The 18,542-nt window shown below is 38.9% G+C and overlaps 2 protein-coding genes and 1 long non-coding RNA gene across 3 annotated transcripts in view; 2 read left to right on the plus strand and 1 right to left on the minus strand.

The window, feature by feature from the left end:
* Positions 1-8,594, plus strand: ASB14 (ankyrin repeat and SOCS box containing 14). The gene is made up of 11 exons (XM_059480378.1): positions 1-114; positions 527-566; positions 784-938; positions 1,469-1,522; positions 1,876-2,009; positions 2,106-2,264; positions 3,979-4,224; positions 4,903-5,074; positions 5,974-6,517; positions 7,295-7,448; positions 7,543-8,594. The coding sequence occupies exons 3-11, from the start codon at positions 811-813 to the stop codon at positions 7,734-7,736; spliced, it is 1,785 nt and encodes a 594-aa protein (XP_059336361.1). The 5' UTR covers positions 1-114; positions 527-566; positions 784-810; the 3' UTR covers positions 7,737-8,594.
* APPL1 (adaptor protein, phosphotyrosine interacting with PH domain and leucine zipper 1) overlaps positions 8,595-18,542 on the minus strand; it is a 24,272-nt gene continuing 14,324 nt past the window's right edge. The window contains exons 16-22 of the mRNA XM_059480377.1: positions 16,605-16,654; positions 16,055-16,229; positions 15,915-15,951; positions 14,757-14,903; positions 14,529-14,579; positions 14,086-14,175; positions 8,595-13,895 (exon numbers count right to left, since the gene is read on the minus strand). Of these exons, the coding sequence (XP_059336360.1) occupies positions 13,746-13,895; positions 14,086-14,175; positions 14,529-14,579; positions 14,757-14,903; positions 15,915-15,951; positions 16,055-16,229; positions 16,605-16,654 (700 nt within the window). The 3' untranslated portion in view covers positions 8,595-13,745. The remainder of the gene's footprint in view (positions 13,896-14,085; positions 14,176-14,528; positions 14,580-14,756; positions 14,904-15,914; positions 15,952-16,054; positions 16,230-16,604; positions 16,655-18,542) is intronic.
* On the plus strand, positions 13,751-17,823 carry LOC132078310 (uncharacterized). The gene is made up of 2 exons (XR_009419242.1): positions 13,751-14,040; positions 16,617-17,823. It is a non-coding gene; the product is annotated as an uncharacterized LOC132078310 (long non-coding RNA).

Consider the following 18,542-nt stretch of genomic DNA (forward strand, 5'->3'; position numbering starts at 1 on the left):
TAGTGAGCTATTAATGGACATGGGCTCTGCAGAGATTGTTTACAATCCTGAAAATGTCACTTTCAACTTAATAATCACTTCTTCAAAGGCGGAGATTTTTCCCTTTTCCAGAAGGTGAGGAAAGCCAGTATATTTTCTCAATGCGTAGGAAAATTAGTAGTACTTTTAGGAAAAAAAGTAGTCTATGTACTCATGGAGCCATAGCAAAATCAATTACTAACAGTTTCTTACGGTATATGTTGCTAATATATTTCTCTTTTTTGCTATATATGCAATTACAGAGGAAGGCCTTGCAATCACACATTAGGTGGACCAGGTAACAAATTAACTGATGCAGTTTTGCTATGAATTACTTCTGCCCCGCTTTAAGAGATTTCTAGAATTATTCCAAGCTTTGGAGCTGGCATGTTGACAACTTCCCTAAATTTCCTGTGCTCATTCATTTTGCCAAGTTATTTATTAGCTTTCAGTTTTATTTATTAATTTTATTTTACCTTGCCCTGTTGTTTTGTTTTGGTTTTTTCAGGCCAGCTTTCTTGCAAGACAGAAGTGGAAGTTTTGATAAGGTAAAACAGATGAGAGGTTTGAGCCTAATGGAATATCTGAGATCTTGAATTTGCCAAGAACAGCATGACTGCTTAATCATATAACAGTGTAGTCATTTATTTTAAACTGTGTTTCATTTCTCTTGATACTGACACAGTGTTTGCTGTTTCTATTACTCCAGATCTAACCTAAAGATTTAACATCTGCTTCTAATTAAAAAACAGTGTTTCCCTACAGAAGTGATCCATGTGGTGCTGATTTGCCATGAATAATTCTGTGTATATGGTTGATGGTGATTCTGATGAGGAAATCTCTACCCAGCAAGCTATTCAGGAAAGCTTACAAGATTGGCATAAATTTGAAACAAGTGGCAGTGCAACAGAGATTGAAAGGTAATAAGTTATCATTTCTATTTTGGGCGTTTTCTTGGCATTACTGTAAATGTTTAGTAGATCTTATTTTCCTTTTTTAACTCCCTAAGTTGTATTGTGCTGACCTCGTCCCATGGATACTGGAAAGCACTGGTACCTCGCTTGTTTTGAGTTCTCCCTGAAAAAGTGTACTTGTTTCTTGGACAATATGAAACATATGAAACTTTCAGGTGATGTTTTACATCAATATGTTAATGAGTATAAGGTTTTGTGAAGAAGATAAGTAGGTGATGTAGAAGCAGATTGGTATGGGAGCTTCCCCTCATTTTAGCATTTAATTGTTGGCCTTTGTGTGAAAAATTCAGTATTTACAGTGTCAGGGAAAGACCAATAAAGATAGTGTTTCAATGTGTTAAGCCCTCACAAAATCAATGTAACTTAGGAAAATCTAACATATTGTCTACATTAGAGTATTTGAAGTAAGGTATAATTATATCCTTAGCTTCACATGAATTTTTACTTCTTATTTTATTCTTGTTCTGTTTATGCAGTTTCCAGTATACCACAAGTAAGGAACATGGGCAGATCGTTGCAGCAATTCGGAAAGTTAAGTACAAATACAGCCCTGGCAATGGCTGAGCAATGCCTTCACTTTGGGGGTTTGATCACCTGATTTAAGTGCAGCTTTCCTTTGTATAATCTTGGGAGAAGTAAGGAAACTAAAAACCAAATATCCAAAAGCTAGCTTATTAGCTAGGATCATGGAAGTGGGATGGGTTCAAGTGTCACCTCTTCCAAAAATTCCAGTGCTTCATCTCCTGAAATAAGAGGAAAACTCCAGGCCTTTCATTCATAATGAGCAAGATCCACTGGTGGAATAAATGGCACTCAATGTATTAGCTGCCTGAATTTTGTCTTATGATGTGTAATGAGATATGTATCCATGCTAAAATATCACAGGCCAAGAGGAGGCCTTGAAGAAGTTGGTGAGGCACAGTTCTGCTTTTGAAGAAGCAGATCAGGAAGGCTGGCTTCCTGTGCATGAAGCTGCAGCACAGCTAAATAAGAACATCCTTGAAATAACTTTCAAAGGTACTAAGTCCTTCTAGTTTTCCACCAAAAAGTTTTACAAAGTAAAGTTTGATGAATCATCCGCCTTCAAATGTGTTCTGCTTTTCTGTATTTCAGCCTCCCGTGACATTACGTGGGAACAGTCCACTCTAAAAGGGGAAACACCTCTCTTGGTGGCAGTAAGAAATTGTTTTGTGGACAATGTCCACTTTCTCCTGCTCAATGGCTGCAATCCCAATGTTAAAAATGAAGAGGGCGATTCTCCTTTAGTTATAGGTGAATACTGTTTTTAGGGGTGGAGAGGTGAGGGAGTGAGGTGAGGATACAGTTATACATTTTAGGTTTTAAGGTGACATACTTCAATGCATAAAATATTTTGCTATAAGGAAAAAAAAAAGTTAATCTCAACATTGAATAGGTCTGTCCCTGTCTGTTTTTCTCAGATGATAATTAGCTTTCTCCTTGAAGTGCAGAGTGCCATCTTCTGCTTTCTTTGGCATCATTTCTGCAGTGGTGCCAGGTAGTGAGTCCTTCTGTTTCTTCATGCTGTGCCCTTCATGTCTGCAGGCATAGAACATTCATACTCTCTGCCCATATGGTATCTCCTTCATTGCATCAGCCTTTTTTTCTCAAAAACCCATGGTAATTGGTTTTAATTTTCCAAAATTATAGCAAACCAGCCTGATTTATCTGCAGTATGTAGAGTGCAAAGCAGTGTTTGTCCCTATTTAGACATTGCTGTCATTAGTGCAAGGATGACAAGTGAAGGAGACAGGCTGACATTCTCAGTTCACTTCTCTTTAATATTTTTTACTTTAGGAATAAGTTCCCATAGCTGCTGTAGTCCTAGTATAGTCTCATACCCACATTCTTTGTGTGAATGCCACTTTAATTTGATCATGCACAAGAACTGTAATTCATTATTTCTAAGGAGCTAGATTTTGCCAAAATGTTTTTCAGAGGCATTCTTTGTTCATTTCCATTGCTTCCCTCAGTCTGGGCTATGATGCCTCCATTCTCACTGAATCCTATCCGAAACCAGGAAGGTGTCTTTTCATTACCTAAATTCTAAAGGAGCACTCAAGTTTCTTGGATGATCCCATACATTTTTTTGTATTGGAAGGGTGGTTTCTTTTTCAAAACTGTTGGTAAAGGAGGAGAAAAATGCCTAGCAATCATGTGTAGGACCCTCAGTCCATCATTGTAAAATGGCTGCAGTTTCAAGTCAGGCCATCTGCTTTAAAAAATGTACAGAACTCCTAGATACCTTTGAAGTGCTCAGCATTAAAATGCACCATCCCCCAAGAAGGGGATGCATGGGATTTATCTAAAGCAGCCATGTAGGTCACAGATAATGGGACATCACAGTTTCTGTCACAGAATGCTGTCACTGGTGTTGAGGCAGCTGTGGTATTCATGAAGCTGCTCAACCTAATCTGCCCTGCTGAAGGACACTCACTGTCCTGCACAGCCTGGAAGATCAAAGAGAGAAGGAGGGAAGGGTGTTGCCTGATCATTCCATCCACTGGAGCCAATGCAAATTTCTCTTTTAAGATCCTCCCTGACTTAAGACTTCAGGCTTATTAAGCTAAGAAGGCATATGAAAGAGTCATTATAAGCTTTGTTTCATATCGTGGTAACTGCTCGTGCAGATTTAACAGAGCTCTGGTGGCAGCTCCTGAGCACCAGGCCCTGGGTGTGGTCTCCACCTAGTGGCAAGGAAAGCCGTGTTCTGTTCCAGTACCAAATGCAACAAAGAGGAAAAAATCTACAGAGAGAGATTACCACAAAATGATTCCTTTGCATACTTAGTGCAGTCCTGGAAGCAAAGAACAGACTTGTTGTTGAGCTAAACCTTTCAGCGTAGGGTGGCATTTCTCACTGCATTAATAGCACTGCCAGGAACAGTGAGCAGTCACATAACAGCAGCCATGGTGCACAGATAGCACTGAATAACAATCCTGTCTGATGCTTTGCTTGCTTCCTACAGCAATTAAACTTGATTCCTATGACATTGCCTCCTTGCTGCTGCGGTCTGGTGCCAGAGTGAATCTGCGCTGTGTCCATGAGAGAACTGCTCTGCATGAGGCAGCCAGGCTGGGCAGGAAGGACCTGGTACAGCTTCTCCTGGAGTCTGGAGCAGACCCTGACCCCCGCAGTGGATATGGCCTCACACCTCTGGCACTGGCTGCACAGATGGGACACACAGAAATTATGGAGCTCTTACTGCAAAGAGGTGAGACTTCATTTTATAGGACCTTATCGGAGGAGAAGGCTTCAGATATGCCTTCAAAAACAGAAGTAGCTCACCTTACTAGAGAAAAGTAAATGTGATCTGTACTGAGAGTTGTTGTGATGTATGGAAGGCCTGATAAATACCAATTTGTATAATTTTAAAATAATAGATTAATATTTTAGTGAGTACTTATAATTGTTTTTTAAATGCTCTATTATTTTCTCACATAGACAGGTCACCCTAGGGCACACTTGACAAGATATTGTGGGGAATTTTACATGATGGTTCAGCAGTATTGGAACTGGATTGCATGAACTCTTGCATACTGGGTGCTCTCATGTTTACAGTTATACCTGCCTGTTCTTTGAAAAGTAAAGGAATTGAAATGCATTGTTTGTAAGCCAAAAGCAGTTGTTTTGATGAATAAGAACCAAACCTTTTGCTGGTGCAGTTCTAGGAACAATTCTTACTGTGTTCAAAGCAATTTGGACCTTCTTGTTCTAAGGATTACATAAACAGATCTAAAATCAAGGATGCAATATGAAGATTTATGCCCACAGTAGTTCTATTTAGTGGAGAATAGAATTCAAAATACCCTGTCACTGGGGGGTTGGAGATATTAATTGCAGATGAATATTTACAGTGACTACTGTGAAAATCCTTGCTGCTTTTTCCCAGGTGCAGATGTTCTTTCACAGGCAATGGATTGTGCTTCTATATTGTTTGAAGCAGCAGGAGGAGGAAATCCAGATTCTGTGAATCTTTTACTAGAATATGGGGCTGATGCCAATGTACCAAAGCACTCGGGTCATTTGCCAATCCACAGAGCTGCATATAGAGGACACTTTCTGTGAGTTAATATACTTAAAAATCAAATAATAGTGACACCAGAAATATCATTTTTACTAATCTTACCTTATTCAAAGCAGGCAGAAAATCTATAGCTTTGTACAAGGAATTCTTTTTGACTGTGTAAATATGTCTGTTCTGTGTCTGAATGTAAGAGACCAGTTAGGATAGAATCTTCATGATTTTAGGATACACATCTTAATCCCCCTGGTAATTCCCCATTTGTCACAAGTAGTAACACTGTCCAGTCTGATGCTGAGGTTCTTGGAACACTGTCACTCTCTCTGGGTCAATTTCTCATCTCCACCCCATCAGAGAAATGTGAATGGTGAATATACTAAATAGACAAACAGAGAGTAAGGGTTATCCCTATTTTAAAGAGAATCAGACTACTGGAAGATATTTATGCTGAAATCACAACTAACAAATGAGAAACGAGCACCTGAGTATTCTTAATTTCTGTATTAATATTTTCTGTATATTAGTTGTTATATTTAAACTTAGATGTATATATATTACATTATAGATTATATGTATTTGTGTTATAATACATATTCTATTAATTCCCTAATCCCTACAGGTTATGTGCTTTTAACATTCAGGAAAAATTTCTATTGAAAAGGAACCATCAATTCCTACAGCAAGGAATGGTTGTTCATTAATAATAGTATAATATAATAATATTTTATGTGTAAGAGATGTAAAGTCAGTATCCATTGCTGGCTAACATTGCAGTGTTAGCAATTCAAGTCAATGCATGCCATGGTACTGATTTGGTATATTAAGACTACTCTAACAGTCATGATGAATTCTGAAGCCAAACAACACTGAGAAATTCAAAGATGAGTTAGTGAACAAAAACGTTTAAGATTCTGAGATCTTCTGGTTTTAATTTTTCAGAGCGCTAAAATATTTAGTTCCTGTGACTGATTTTTCTGCCATTAAAGAAAGTGGGATAAGTCCAGTTCACTCAGCAGCAGCAGGAGCACATCCTCAGTGCCTTGAGTTTCTCCTGCAGTCGGGTTTCGACGCCAATTTTATGCTGGCTCAGAGAGTTCGCAAAGGCTACGACGACCACCGGAAATCCGCGCTGTACTTCGCCGTCTCCAACGGGGATATCTGCTCAACGCAGCTGCTGCTCAACGCCGGAGCCCTGACAAACCAGGATCCCATCAACTGCCTCCAAATAGCCTTGAGAATGGGCAACTACGAGTTAATGAATCTGCTGCTCCGCCACGGCGCCAACGTCAACTACTTCTGCCGCGTGAACACCACGCATTTCCCCTCAGCCCTGCAGTACGCCCTCAAGGATGAGGTGATGCTGAGGATGCTGCTGAGCTATGGCTACGACGTGCACCGCTGCTTCGACTGCCCCTGGGGCAGCGGGGACCACTCCCAGTACGTGACTGACGGCTGGACCTCCACCGTCATCAAAGACACCATGGTAAGGGTGTCACACGGCTGTGGGTGCGGCCCCACCGCCTTCCTAAAGCTAAATGGAGAGGGGCTTAATGCATGTCAGACAAAGAAGTTTTGAAGACAGTTTACACATAAAGAGAGGAACAGACAAGGCTTTAAAATTAACCAGATGTTATGAAGCCTAGCTCATGACGGCAAATGTTGTAAACAGTATGTTTGAATTGTGAAAATATAGCTGATGATATGCTGATGATCAGTAAGGAACTGGCTCTCCAGGGCAGTGTTGTCTATTCTGTGAAAGCAGATTTGCAGGCTGGCTCTCTGCATTGTCCTGTACCAGAACACCAAGACTGGAAGGCTGTTGAAAGGACTCCTGGAGCTGGTGGGATAAGCACTGAGCAGAAATTAGCAAACCTAAAGATACTCATCAGTGTCATTGTTCCACAGTTTGTAAAGTCCATTTGCATCTTATAAACCCTCGGTTAACCTAAAGATAAGGGGATGATGCAGGAACTGGGCTGGTGGATCCCCCTATTAAGCACCTGAGACACAAGTATAAATTCCACTTAAGAGTGGCAGCACTTCTTGTTAAGCACCAAGTCCCCAAATATAGAGCTGCTTGAGTTTATTTTTGGATCTAGTACAAAATAACCATCTCAGATTTTTATATTTTACTAGTCAGGCTTAGGCAAGCTGTGGTGACCTCTAAAACCCTACTCAAGTAATTGTTGTTGTCCTCAGAGACAGAAGTAATTTACTGCAGTATCAAATATTACCCTACTAAATGTTTTGTTCCTGTCAGTTCTGTGAAGTGATAACCTTGTCCTGGCTGAAGCACGTGTCTGGGAAAGTCGTGCGAATCATGTTGGATTACGTTGATCACGTTAAGATTTGCTTGAAGCTCGAAGCAGTTCTCAAAGAACAGGAACTCTGGCCAGACATCCATTTCATTTTAAGTAAGTATCTGTTTATGTTTTTAACAAAAACAAGTTGGTTTGGCACTGGGGCCTTTTTGCTAGATAGCATTTTAATTTTGCTTCTCCTTTCTAGCAAATCCTCGCTCTCTGAAGCACCTCTGCCGGCTGAAGATCCGGGCGTGCATGGGCCGCCTGCGTCTCCGCTGTCCTGTCTTCATGACCTTCCTTCCATTGCCCAACTGCTTGAAAGATTACATCCTGTACAAGGAATATGATCTTTATGGACAGGAAAACTTCACAGGGATCTACAACCTCAACTGTGCATAAGTATTTGTCCTGTTCTTTGAAGGGAATTTAATATGGATAAGACTGTTTTGCTTTTTTCTTTTGGGATTTTGTCTCTGTATATTAAGGAATGCCATCACTCTCCCCTCATCCCCTGAAGAACATGGTGAGACCCCCAAAATGTAAGTATTGGTGATCCCATTCTAAGGATCTCCTGGACTATGACCTATCTGCAAGTTATGGCAATAGTATTTTAAATGCCTGGTGTGACAGGTTAAGGAAGTGAACAATACAGGGCTGCAAGCCTTGTGTTATGGCTAAGTTGAAGCTTGTCATATCAGATACCCCTACCCTCATTCCAGGGTTAAACTCAGGCTTTAGTTTAAGGACAGGGATTTGACTTAAGTCAGGAAGGGACATAGTTTTCTCTTGTACTTCTTCCCTTCTCTTGTCAAGAAATAGTTTTTATTTGTGAAGTCCTGAAGAGCAGCTTAAGTAATTCTTCACCCAATAAAGCAATCCCCCCATTCTAGGCAATTAAATGAGATTAAGCTTAAGAAACCTCTGCTTATCACAGCAGGTCATGTGACATAGCAATGTTTTATCAAGGTGGCACTTCTGGAAGCTGTGTTAGTTCTGCAGCTCCTTCTCAGGTACTGGTATGTCACATCCACCATGAACCTGGACTCTTCTCTCTAGAACTGGGTTCTTACACAGTGCTGTCCAAAGTCATGCTTGCAATTTTTGGAGTTTCTCTCTATAGAGGTCGAGCTGAAACTTTTGGAGCCCTGTCATTTTAGGAAGTTTTACAGAAGTCTTAGAAAGACTTAGAGCATCTCTGTGTTTTCTAAAAATAATGCAAATATCAGTTCCTATTTTAGAAAAAAGTTCATAAACACATTTGGCATTAGTAGTATTTATTCCTTCATAATCAAGTAAGCATAGATGGTTTTTTTTCTAGTTATACATGCATCTTTATCACAGAAGTTACAGAATTCAAAAGTCTGCTTTTCCCCAGAAAAATCTACAAACCTTATAAAATACAAATTTAACCTTAATGTGGTTATGGCCCATGGTTTTTTACATGGTGTTTATCCCATAATAAACTAACTCAGCCTGTGAAGATATGTCCAATGCCCTTGGTAATGGTTGTGCTGGTAGAGCCTCTGCACTCAGCTTGTTCTGCAGAGCCCTCACTGCCCCACCAGGGGCCCTGCCCAGCCAGCTGCCACAGCTCCTGCTCACCTTCAGTCTCTGATTGTTGCAAAAATAGGTTAAGAGCATTCCCAAGTATAACAATTTCCTCTGAGGTTATCTGGCTATTACTATAAAAATTAAGAGAACTGAGCTACACTTGACTACCTGCATGTCAGAACTCATGTTAATGGAAGGGAACACATTCTGTCACCAGTAATGGGACTTCCTCAAAGTCAGTATGATGAACAATGCGGGAGGCTTTTGCATCAGTACAAGTCTCACCCAGAAAGTTACTATAGTAAGCTTTTATTTAAAATATAAAACGCTGACTGGAGCCCTGGTACAATAGGGTTACTATCCATGTTTCCAAGATTAAGACACAACAATCAGAGTTGACATAAATATGCCATTGGTTGTTCTTAATACAGCTATTCAGGGAAAATGTGCAAGTCAGTCTCAAATACTGCAAAAATCACTTACACTTCACCAGAACAGGACCAATCCAGAACACCATCATAAGAATTTGACCACTCAACTCTATTATAAAAATGACCAGAAAGGTTGTACAAAATCCTCGGCTTGCAATATAAACCTCGTTAGGGATACAAGTGCATTCACAATGATACACTGACTTACTCTTGTCATGACAACTTAGATACCACTGTGGCAGGGAAAAAAATGCCAACTTAAATAAAACAAGAAGCCTTGGGGACTAATTATCTTGCAAGAATTTTTGTAATATAGAGCAAGAAAAAGAATATAAAGTATCAGCTTTTGCTGTTACACCAGACAATATCTCTACTCAATTCACTAAGCAGTGGCAGTTTTCTTTCTCTAGGTGAACTATTTCCTAAATAATAAGAGACTATATTGTAGCATGGTTTTCACCATTGGCTTGTCCCAAATGCTGTGCAACTAGTTAATCAGTATTTACCTTAAGCATAGACAGAATTTACCCTAAACAGTCATATTTCTCTACATCCATGTATGTCAATTACAGCTTCATAAATAGCATCAGCTGTTTCACAGTTTTCAGCTCTGTGTTTACATCCACATAAAGAGGAAATCTGACAGCCCTTTAGAAGGGGAATGTTTCTTAACTCTGAAATATTACTTTACTGTTAGACAGTAAATTGTCTTGATACAATTTCAAACTCAAACAGATTAAGGGAGTAAGACTGACATGCAGCTGACTTGTCACTACCTGATCATATCCAGTTAGATATGTTTTAGTAGTTCATGACTTTGACCTTGTCCTCTGGTTTGGACTTGGCCAAATCTAGCAGTGAGCACAGAGGAGTGCCAGCTATCTGTAATGCAATAAAATGCATACCCATAAGCACACCTGATATATTTGGATATTCATGCCATTACATACACAAAGAATGTATGTAGCTTAAACAGCTGACAGCAAGACTGGTTTGGTCTGCAGTGTATAGATCTAAATGGTGTCATGAGCTTCATATCCCCTTACTTAAGGGATAATTGGCAGTAATTATGAGGCTGCAATTAGCAACAGTCCTGAACAATACTGCCAATTCAGTACCTACATGAAGTCACTTCAAAATCATGGACTTGAAAGAATATTTTCAGGAGTGACTGAAGTAGTAGTAGATGCACATGAAGCAAACTACAGCTTCAGCCAAAGGTGCTTGAAAGATCACTTTGTGAATAAAAGGCAGTAGGAAATAATAAACAGGAGAGTTTCTCCTGTAAATTAGTAAAGGAAACCATTTAGTAATTTAGTTGCAATAATAAAATACTCTGGTGGTGAAATTCTACCACAGCAGTTCCCAGCAGACCATGAGGTGTTCCTACTAAGTGTTATATACTCTCATGGAAAATACCAAGCATCATTCTGATTTTTTTCAACAAAGTTGTTTTCTAATGAAGTAGTTCTAAACCTTATAGGAAAAAAGACCATGTATGAAACCTCAGCATCTGTTTTTGCCTTGAAATAGTTCTAATTACAACCTGTGTGATCCTCCCTAGGCAAAGCTCAGTCATTCTCACTCCCCTAATAACTCAATTACCTTCCCTGTCTGACTTCCCCAGCTCTGCAGACATCCCTTTGCTCTTGCAGCTTTCATCATTACCCCAGATGCTTTTATACTTTCTTGCTCATTTTGCACCAGTCAAAGTCCCCTAAATGGGCAAACAACCAACCCCTACATTTCATTCATGCATTTCAATCTTTTAGTGGTTAAGATGAGAATCATCCAACAGAAGTGAAATGTATTTTACTCCTACTGTGTCTGTTTTAGAAAGCTATGTTTAATAGCATATATGGAAAGCTTGAAAAGCAAACGGAGTAATTCCAATATTTATTGCTAAATCCAAAAAAATCAGCCTTTCTTCATCATCTTTGCACATTTATATCTATATGAGTAATGACAGTTTTTGAAAAAAATACAGTATTTCTGTTTTCTGACATTTCTTCAATAAGGCTAATGCAAAACAGGCTGCACATCAGAAATGCTTCTTAATGAGAGTGCTTGTCTATTATCTGTCCTCCCTCTGGAGCCTGGGCTACTGCAGCTCCAGTGCTTAACACAATTAGTCCTTCCATGACAAGATGAGGACTGGATTCTAGACACTAGAGATCCTTGATTTCATTAGCTCCCTGTGCTGTTTCCAAACTGCTTCATCCTCAGTAAATACTTGAGGAAGATACAAGTAAGACACAGGAACCTTGAGCTACCCTGTGATATTATTTTATAGAAAACAAATATGAGTAATTAAAAACAAACATAAACAAACATGAACTGGAATAATTTGCAGAGACAAACTGCCTTGCCACTCTCTGTAAGCCTTGATTTAAGCACAAAAAGGGAAAAAATTGGATTTAGTGCCTCTCTGTACATTTTTGTTGTCAAGAATAAAAAATAGTCTCTTAAAAATGGGAGCTGAGATTGGAAGCCTAGATATGAAATAAAAATGCCACTGTCTTTTACAAGAAGCCTCAGGTTGGTGTGGTCCATGTGGGACTGTGCCAGCTAAATCCAGCCACAGGGCAATACTATGTGACCTAACTGGGCAACAGCAAAAGCAGACATTTCTACAAGTGACTGGCTACTATGGGGATGAAAATCACACTGGAAGAGGATCTGGTTACTAACTCAGGAAGAGAACCTGGCAGCTCTCTGTTCCTCAGCCTCCTCCCCTCCTTTTTCAAGGCAGAGCCCTTTGGTGGCTGCTCAAGTCCCTGTGGTGTGCTCTGGTGTAAAACCTCTGCCCAGGGCTTCTGCAGCTCCAGCTGCCTGTGCTCCTGCCCAGGCACTGCTGCCCTTCTCTCCTGTCACAGGAGCTGAGGCCACCAACTCCTGCACACAAAGTCACAGCACCAAGGGCAGGAGGAGGCTTTGGCCAATGCAGGGCACTCCCAGGAGTCAGAAGAGCCCTCTGAGCACCTACAGCCATCCAGCAGACACGACCTGAGATTCCTCACTGACTTTATCAGCACTGAACAGCTCCAGCCAGGAAGGGCTGGGCCACCACCAGCTGCTGAGGAGATACTCTGAAAATTGCTTCCATTCCTGAACACCAGAAATGCCCTGCAATGAACTGTGAATCACTCATAACTGTTATATTATAACTTGGAATATAAGTATATTCTCTTCTCTCTACATATCCTGTTATTTTCATGCCACTATTAGAGAGCTATCTTCTTTTCCTCTGGATTTTAATATTTATAGTAATTAGTGCAAAAATAAATATTTCTCTTCAAACAAGATTTCTCTTCTGGTTCAAAAGGTGAATGCACATCTAATACTATACAAAATAAATATTACACAGGGTGTGGAATATGGAGTGCAGATTACAAGCTGTAAACAGATATCACTTTGAAAAATGCTTTCCAGAACTGACTCTAGGATGTAGGATTGGTATCATCTCTTTAGAACTGGTAAATTCTGTTTGCAAAATCATAAAAAGACTAAAGAGCCTCAACTTATTTCCAGTAGATGTAGTATTAGCAGCAAGGCATTTACATATGCAGAAGATTTTCATATGATGGAATTCAAGATCTTCTTGCAACTCTAAGCATGTTTTATAAAAATGAACTCAAAGGTCTACAGCTTTTTATTCCAAGTACTGGGGAAAAACCAAGAACATGGCACTTGTGCTACAAGGCTATATACATGAATTATCATTTGGTGAGGAATGCTTTTCCTCATGCAACAAAGTTCAACTGCATCTCATCAGCTCTTATCTAGGTCTGACAGTATCTTTTTCTCCTGTTGAAATAAGTTTTTTGGCATTGTATTCACCAAAATAAAGAAATCAAGACAGTATCATACTGTGCAAAACGAAACAAAAAAGATCCTTCTGTTTAGAACTATTGCACATCTGACTGATGTTAAAGGGGATCCTTGTTTCTAAATCTAGGAACAGGTATGTGCAACAAACTGGGTAAAGCTTAGCACTGTCTTATTTGGACATCCACTTTTGTTTCCAGCAAGGTGTTCTCCCTACTGCAGTGTAAAGAACAAATTTCAGTGTTACTGCTGAAGGCCAATGGGTTTTCAGTTTTGGTTCCAAAGCAGTCAATTGCACAGAGCTAAGTGGAGAAATCACCCACATTTTTTCCCATACTGCAGAGAAGCCTTGAGAAAACATATGTTTGTAATCAACATGGCAGCATCACCTGCTTCATCTGGCATACAAGAGAAATTATACTGACAGGACATAGGAATCACTCAACTGAGAAAGAAAAATCAAGGCATAACAGGGTCTATATATTGTGAAGTCTTTTCTATAACATGACAGACCCTCCACCTACATTTCACCTCTTGTAGAACTTGTGCCATTTCACCAGATATATTGATGATTCAAATTTTAATGAAGCAAGCAACCTTAGGCTTCAGATTCTCTCTTCTTCTTTCCATCTTCTCCTAAATCACTGTCTTCTGACTGGCTGCTGCTAAGGACTACAAACTGTCCTTCTGTGCTGCTCTGGTTGGATCTGCTGGAAGCTGCTATCAACCGGCTCTGCTCCTCCAAGTCCTGCAGTGAGAAGAGGGGTTGGGAAATCAGAAAGAGAGTATTACCCTTAAAGCCATCTGCAATGGACACAGGATACCATTATTACAATTTCTAATGATCTATCAATACTATCAGTGGACAGCTTTGGACAAAACTGCAAAAGAAAGTAAGTAGAAAAAACCTAATATTAAGAAATAATGATGAAAGGTACCTTCTCAATTTGTTTTTGTTTATTCAGTTCTTTTTGCTGTTTCTCTTTGACTCTATCTATTTCCTTCTGCTTTTCTGAGGCTTTTCGATCCTAAAGAGAAAAATATAAATAAAGTCAGTAACAACAGCCTGGGATGTTTGGGACACTACTGACTGATACAAGCTTGCTCAGGACTGTGACTTCACTGTTTTGAATATTCTGCTTTTAAAGGACTGGTATGGTTGTTAAAAGTGGCAAAATGAATCCTATATTGAATATTGTTCTACAGTGGATATTGGTCAGTCTTTTCTTTTGAATTTAAATTCTAGGAAAAAGGTCCCTTAAAATATACAACAGTATTGCTGCATCTAGAGGCATCTTGCAGAATACAATCTATTACACATATTTAAATATACCCCCTTCCTTCCATTCCCCAGCATCCTTTACCCCAAAAAGATTCTTACCAGTTCTGCATGTAAAGCAATCTGTTTGGCCAATCCAACAGAGTCACAAATCTAAACACAAAACAGATGGAAATAATTAAAAATGCTTTTAAATTTCAGCCAGCATCCCAAATTAAATACAACAGCACAATAAAGAGTTTGCAGGCTCTTAAAACGACAGGTTTGAATGGATCTAGCATCTTGGAATCCATATTCACAACTGATACAAGGCACAACCATCACCAATACCTTTTCCCCTTCATTATTTGACTCAAATATGTAGCAGATGGAGGTCTGGCAGCTCTCCACTCTCCCTCCTGAGGTTCTGAGCACAAATCCAAACAGACGCCTGTTCTCCTGGTGTGTGGCATACAGCACTACACTGGGCAAAGGGAACTGCCAAAAGGATCAGACAGGGAGAGATTAAAACTGACTCCAAAGATTTGCCACACGAGGTTTCAATACACTGCACATTAATTAATGCACACCCACAGCACAAGAAGTTACCCAAACAAATGTAATTATAAAGCACAAACAGATTAGACAGCAAGGACTAAATTATTCCAAAGACAAGCAAATGTCAAAAAACAGACTCCATGAAAGAAAAAGGGACTACATTTGCAGTATGACTCAGTCATCTTCCTAAAAGTGCATACAGTCCTGTTTTATTTTGTTTTAATCATTCATTATAGTTACATTTGTGACTAAGCCTTCAATATTTAGTTTAATGTAAAGGCACCACTTCTCACAAACCTTTACTGCAATTAGCTCAGTTCTCCTAATTACATAAGCAAGAAAAAAACCCCATCCCCTCATTAGTTTGTTACAGGAAAACTGTTTTGCATTCTTATTCCTAAAAGAGGTTGGACTTCAAATTATCTTTTTAAGACTCATCAAACAATAAACTTAAAAATTCTGAGAGTCCCTACCAGAGCTGCTCTGAACTGAAAGGATGAGTTTTCCTGGAATTAGATGTGTGCATTTAGTATATGGGACATACCCTCACTTGATGTACCTCACTTGTAAAAGGTGACAGCCTTGGAGCATTTTTGAACCTAATGTCAAAACATTAAAAACAAAACCTCAAAAGAAAACAGAGAAACCAAACAGCAAACAAACCCTCTTGGACTTCAGAACTAATGTGACTCCATCATTAGTCTTCTCTCTTCACTATTTTACCCTCTCAGATCACAGGGAGTCTCAAAAGCCAATCTGACCTATTGAAATCACTCCCCTAAACCTGATTTGGAAATGTTTCTAAATGTCTGCATTGGTCTCCTAATAGCACTGGAAATTGGGCTGGAAATCTCATGCTATGAGTGATTTTTGCTATCATCTAACAATAATATTTTTCAGGTAAAAGAATTACATTGCTGGGTATTTATCTTAAAATGGAAAGTTACTTACTCGTAGTCTTGTAACTTGTGTCTGTGGATCAATTAACCTAAAAATTTGTTTTTAAAGACAAACCAGAAAGTAAATTTTACCAAGGTGAAAGAAAATCATTCTGCAAATAAACATCAGTAGAAGTCAGGAAGCAAACCTACTTTAAACAGTCACAAGTGACTAACAAGTGTGACTCTGTCATCCTGAAGACGTTGTGGATGGCGCGAGCTGCGAGTATCTGACGCATTGTCTCATAAACAACGTCTGGGCTTTCATCACACCTCACTTCCATAGAGCCAAGGAATCTCACAATAAATAACTGATGAAGAATTGAATCTAAGAAAGAAGAAAAGTATTGAAAAAAATTCCACTTTGGGTTTCCCATTCAAAACCAAAGGTGGATCACAGTCAGGAAAACTCCAAGCTCCTTCTAACTTGGAAAGAGATTGCTCCTACTTAGCAATTAGAGGTGCAGTTACTACACAGTACATCACACATCTTTGCATTTGGTTAATGAATACAAAAGATGCAATGAATCATTTTTACAGCAGATTTTCAGACAGTAGTTTGATTTAACTTTACTAATCAAATACCTTGCAATGTAATTAAGCATTTTAAAACTGGTATTAAATTAGAAGAGAGAAGCTAGAGATGAAAACAGAACTGTCAAAACTTATTTTTATTTTGCACTGAAGTGAAATTTTGTTTTACCTTCTGTTTCAGGTTTTGAGCCTCCAGATTCCCCGAAAGGATTTGTGCGTCTATCAGAAAATGAAAACATTAAAGCAGGAGTCAGATTGCAGGAAACACCCATGGACAGTGCAGTAGTCTCATGCTGTGTCAGATACCAACATGTAGTGAGTTCACAAACTTGTCATCTGGAGGAATAATGTTTCATGAGCCAGAAGGAGAAGCAATTCTGTCAGGAGTGAGACATAACTTGCTGTATTTGAGGGCCCACATCATGGGGAAAATACCAGATATTATTGTCCTATTGCTGCCACAGAAAGTTTTGCTCACCTTTTTTTTTTTAATATTTGAATTAAACCCAAACCAAAACCTTGGTAATGTTTGAAAATGTCAAGTTTTCGGGAATGAAATTTCACAGAACAGCTTCAGGAAGCACAGCCAAAAACCAGGCCCCTGCAGTACTCCATAAGAGCACCCACTTCTCATCACTGTCAAGGTGTTGAATTACTTACTCAAGAGAAGCCCCTGGGTATGTTTCAAATGCAGCTTTCTCAAAACATCACTGGGGTTTTACTCCTAGAGAGTCAAGAGAAATGTGGCTATTTCTGGCTCTCAGAGACAGAATTACTATCAGTTACAGAGAAAAGTGAAAATACTCTAGGCTTCCAAGTCTGCATTTTTCAAAAACAGTAAAGGAATAAGCACAGGAAATGGGGACATTTTATTTAAAATATGTAGAGGAAATGACTCATTCTCTCTGGATGATTGATAGTAAAAGCTATTGGCAAGGAGTCAATATAGCTCAAATTAGGTTTTTTATGGGATTAATGAAAGTGTTACCTCAATAGTTAGTGTTCTAAAAACAAATTTCAGAACTGTAAGAAAAAAAAAATTGTTCAGTTACACATACTGACTGCCAGTTTATGTTATCAATTATCAGAAATGTTTTAACTAAGAGATGTCTGGTTTAAAGTATTACATTTTTGTGGATTGAAGCCAAGATGGCATTGCTACAATGTTTAGATAACATGAACTCAATCAAGACCCATCTCATTAAAGGCTGACCTGTGTAATTATAGTAAAAGCGAATTCTTTCTACCAGCATCTTGTATTGCTCACACTTTTCTTGTTGTTTAATATTAAACTGGAACAGTAAATGCAAAATATCACAGGATCTCTCAAAAGGCAAAAATAAAATTTAAATATGTGTCATCAGTATCAGAAACCAAGAAAAGAAAAACCATGTTTTAATATCAAACATGTTACCTATCTGTACAAACACTGCAGTTCTTTATTGAAGACCATGGTTAATTGAAAATACTGAGCTCAACTCTTATCATTTCTGCCATGAAAAATATTATTTTCTAAACAAGAATTATAACTGATGACATCACAGAATATTCTGAGTTGGAAGGGACACCCAAGGGTTCTTGAGTCCAACTCTGCAGTGAATGGCCCATACAGGGACTGAACCCACAGCCTTGGTTACTGACACCCAGCTCTGACCCACTGAGCTGGACCAGGCTACCACAGGGGTTCAGCTAAGCTTAAACTCTCCACCTCCTGCAATACAGTCCAAGTCTATTTTAAATCAGTGTATTCTGAAGGATCTAGTTGGCCACCTGCTTATCTTGCTATACCAAGCAACAATAAAAAGAAAACTGTGAAAAAAGGAAAAAATATTTGTGTATATAAAATTTCAACTCTTACATCTGTGAGATGCAATTCAAAATACAAATATTTTCCTAGAGGCAGGGGGATACAACACATTTTTGTGACAAGAATCACATCAATTAGTTTTCATCTCTTTGGCTGTTTTTGTTGTTGTTAAGAACAACTGGATCTGCAAATACATTTTGTTCATATCTGAATTCTATAGATACAGCTCTAGAAATGCAGTGATGATTTACAGGTCTTTGGTTTTTAGTACATCTCCCACTAAAATACAATAACAAGTAG

The sequence above is a fragment of the Ammospiza nelsoni genome, chromosome 11, assembly GCF_027579445.1.
Source record: "Ammospiza nelsoni isolate bAmmNel1 chromosome 11, bAmmNel1.pri, whole genome shotgun sequence".
Lineage (NCBI taxonomy): Eukaryota > Metazoa > Chordata > Aves > Passeriformes > Passerellidae > Ammospiza > Ammospiza nelsoni.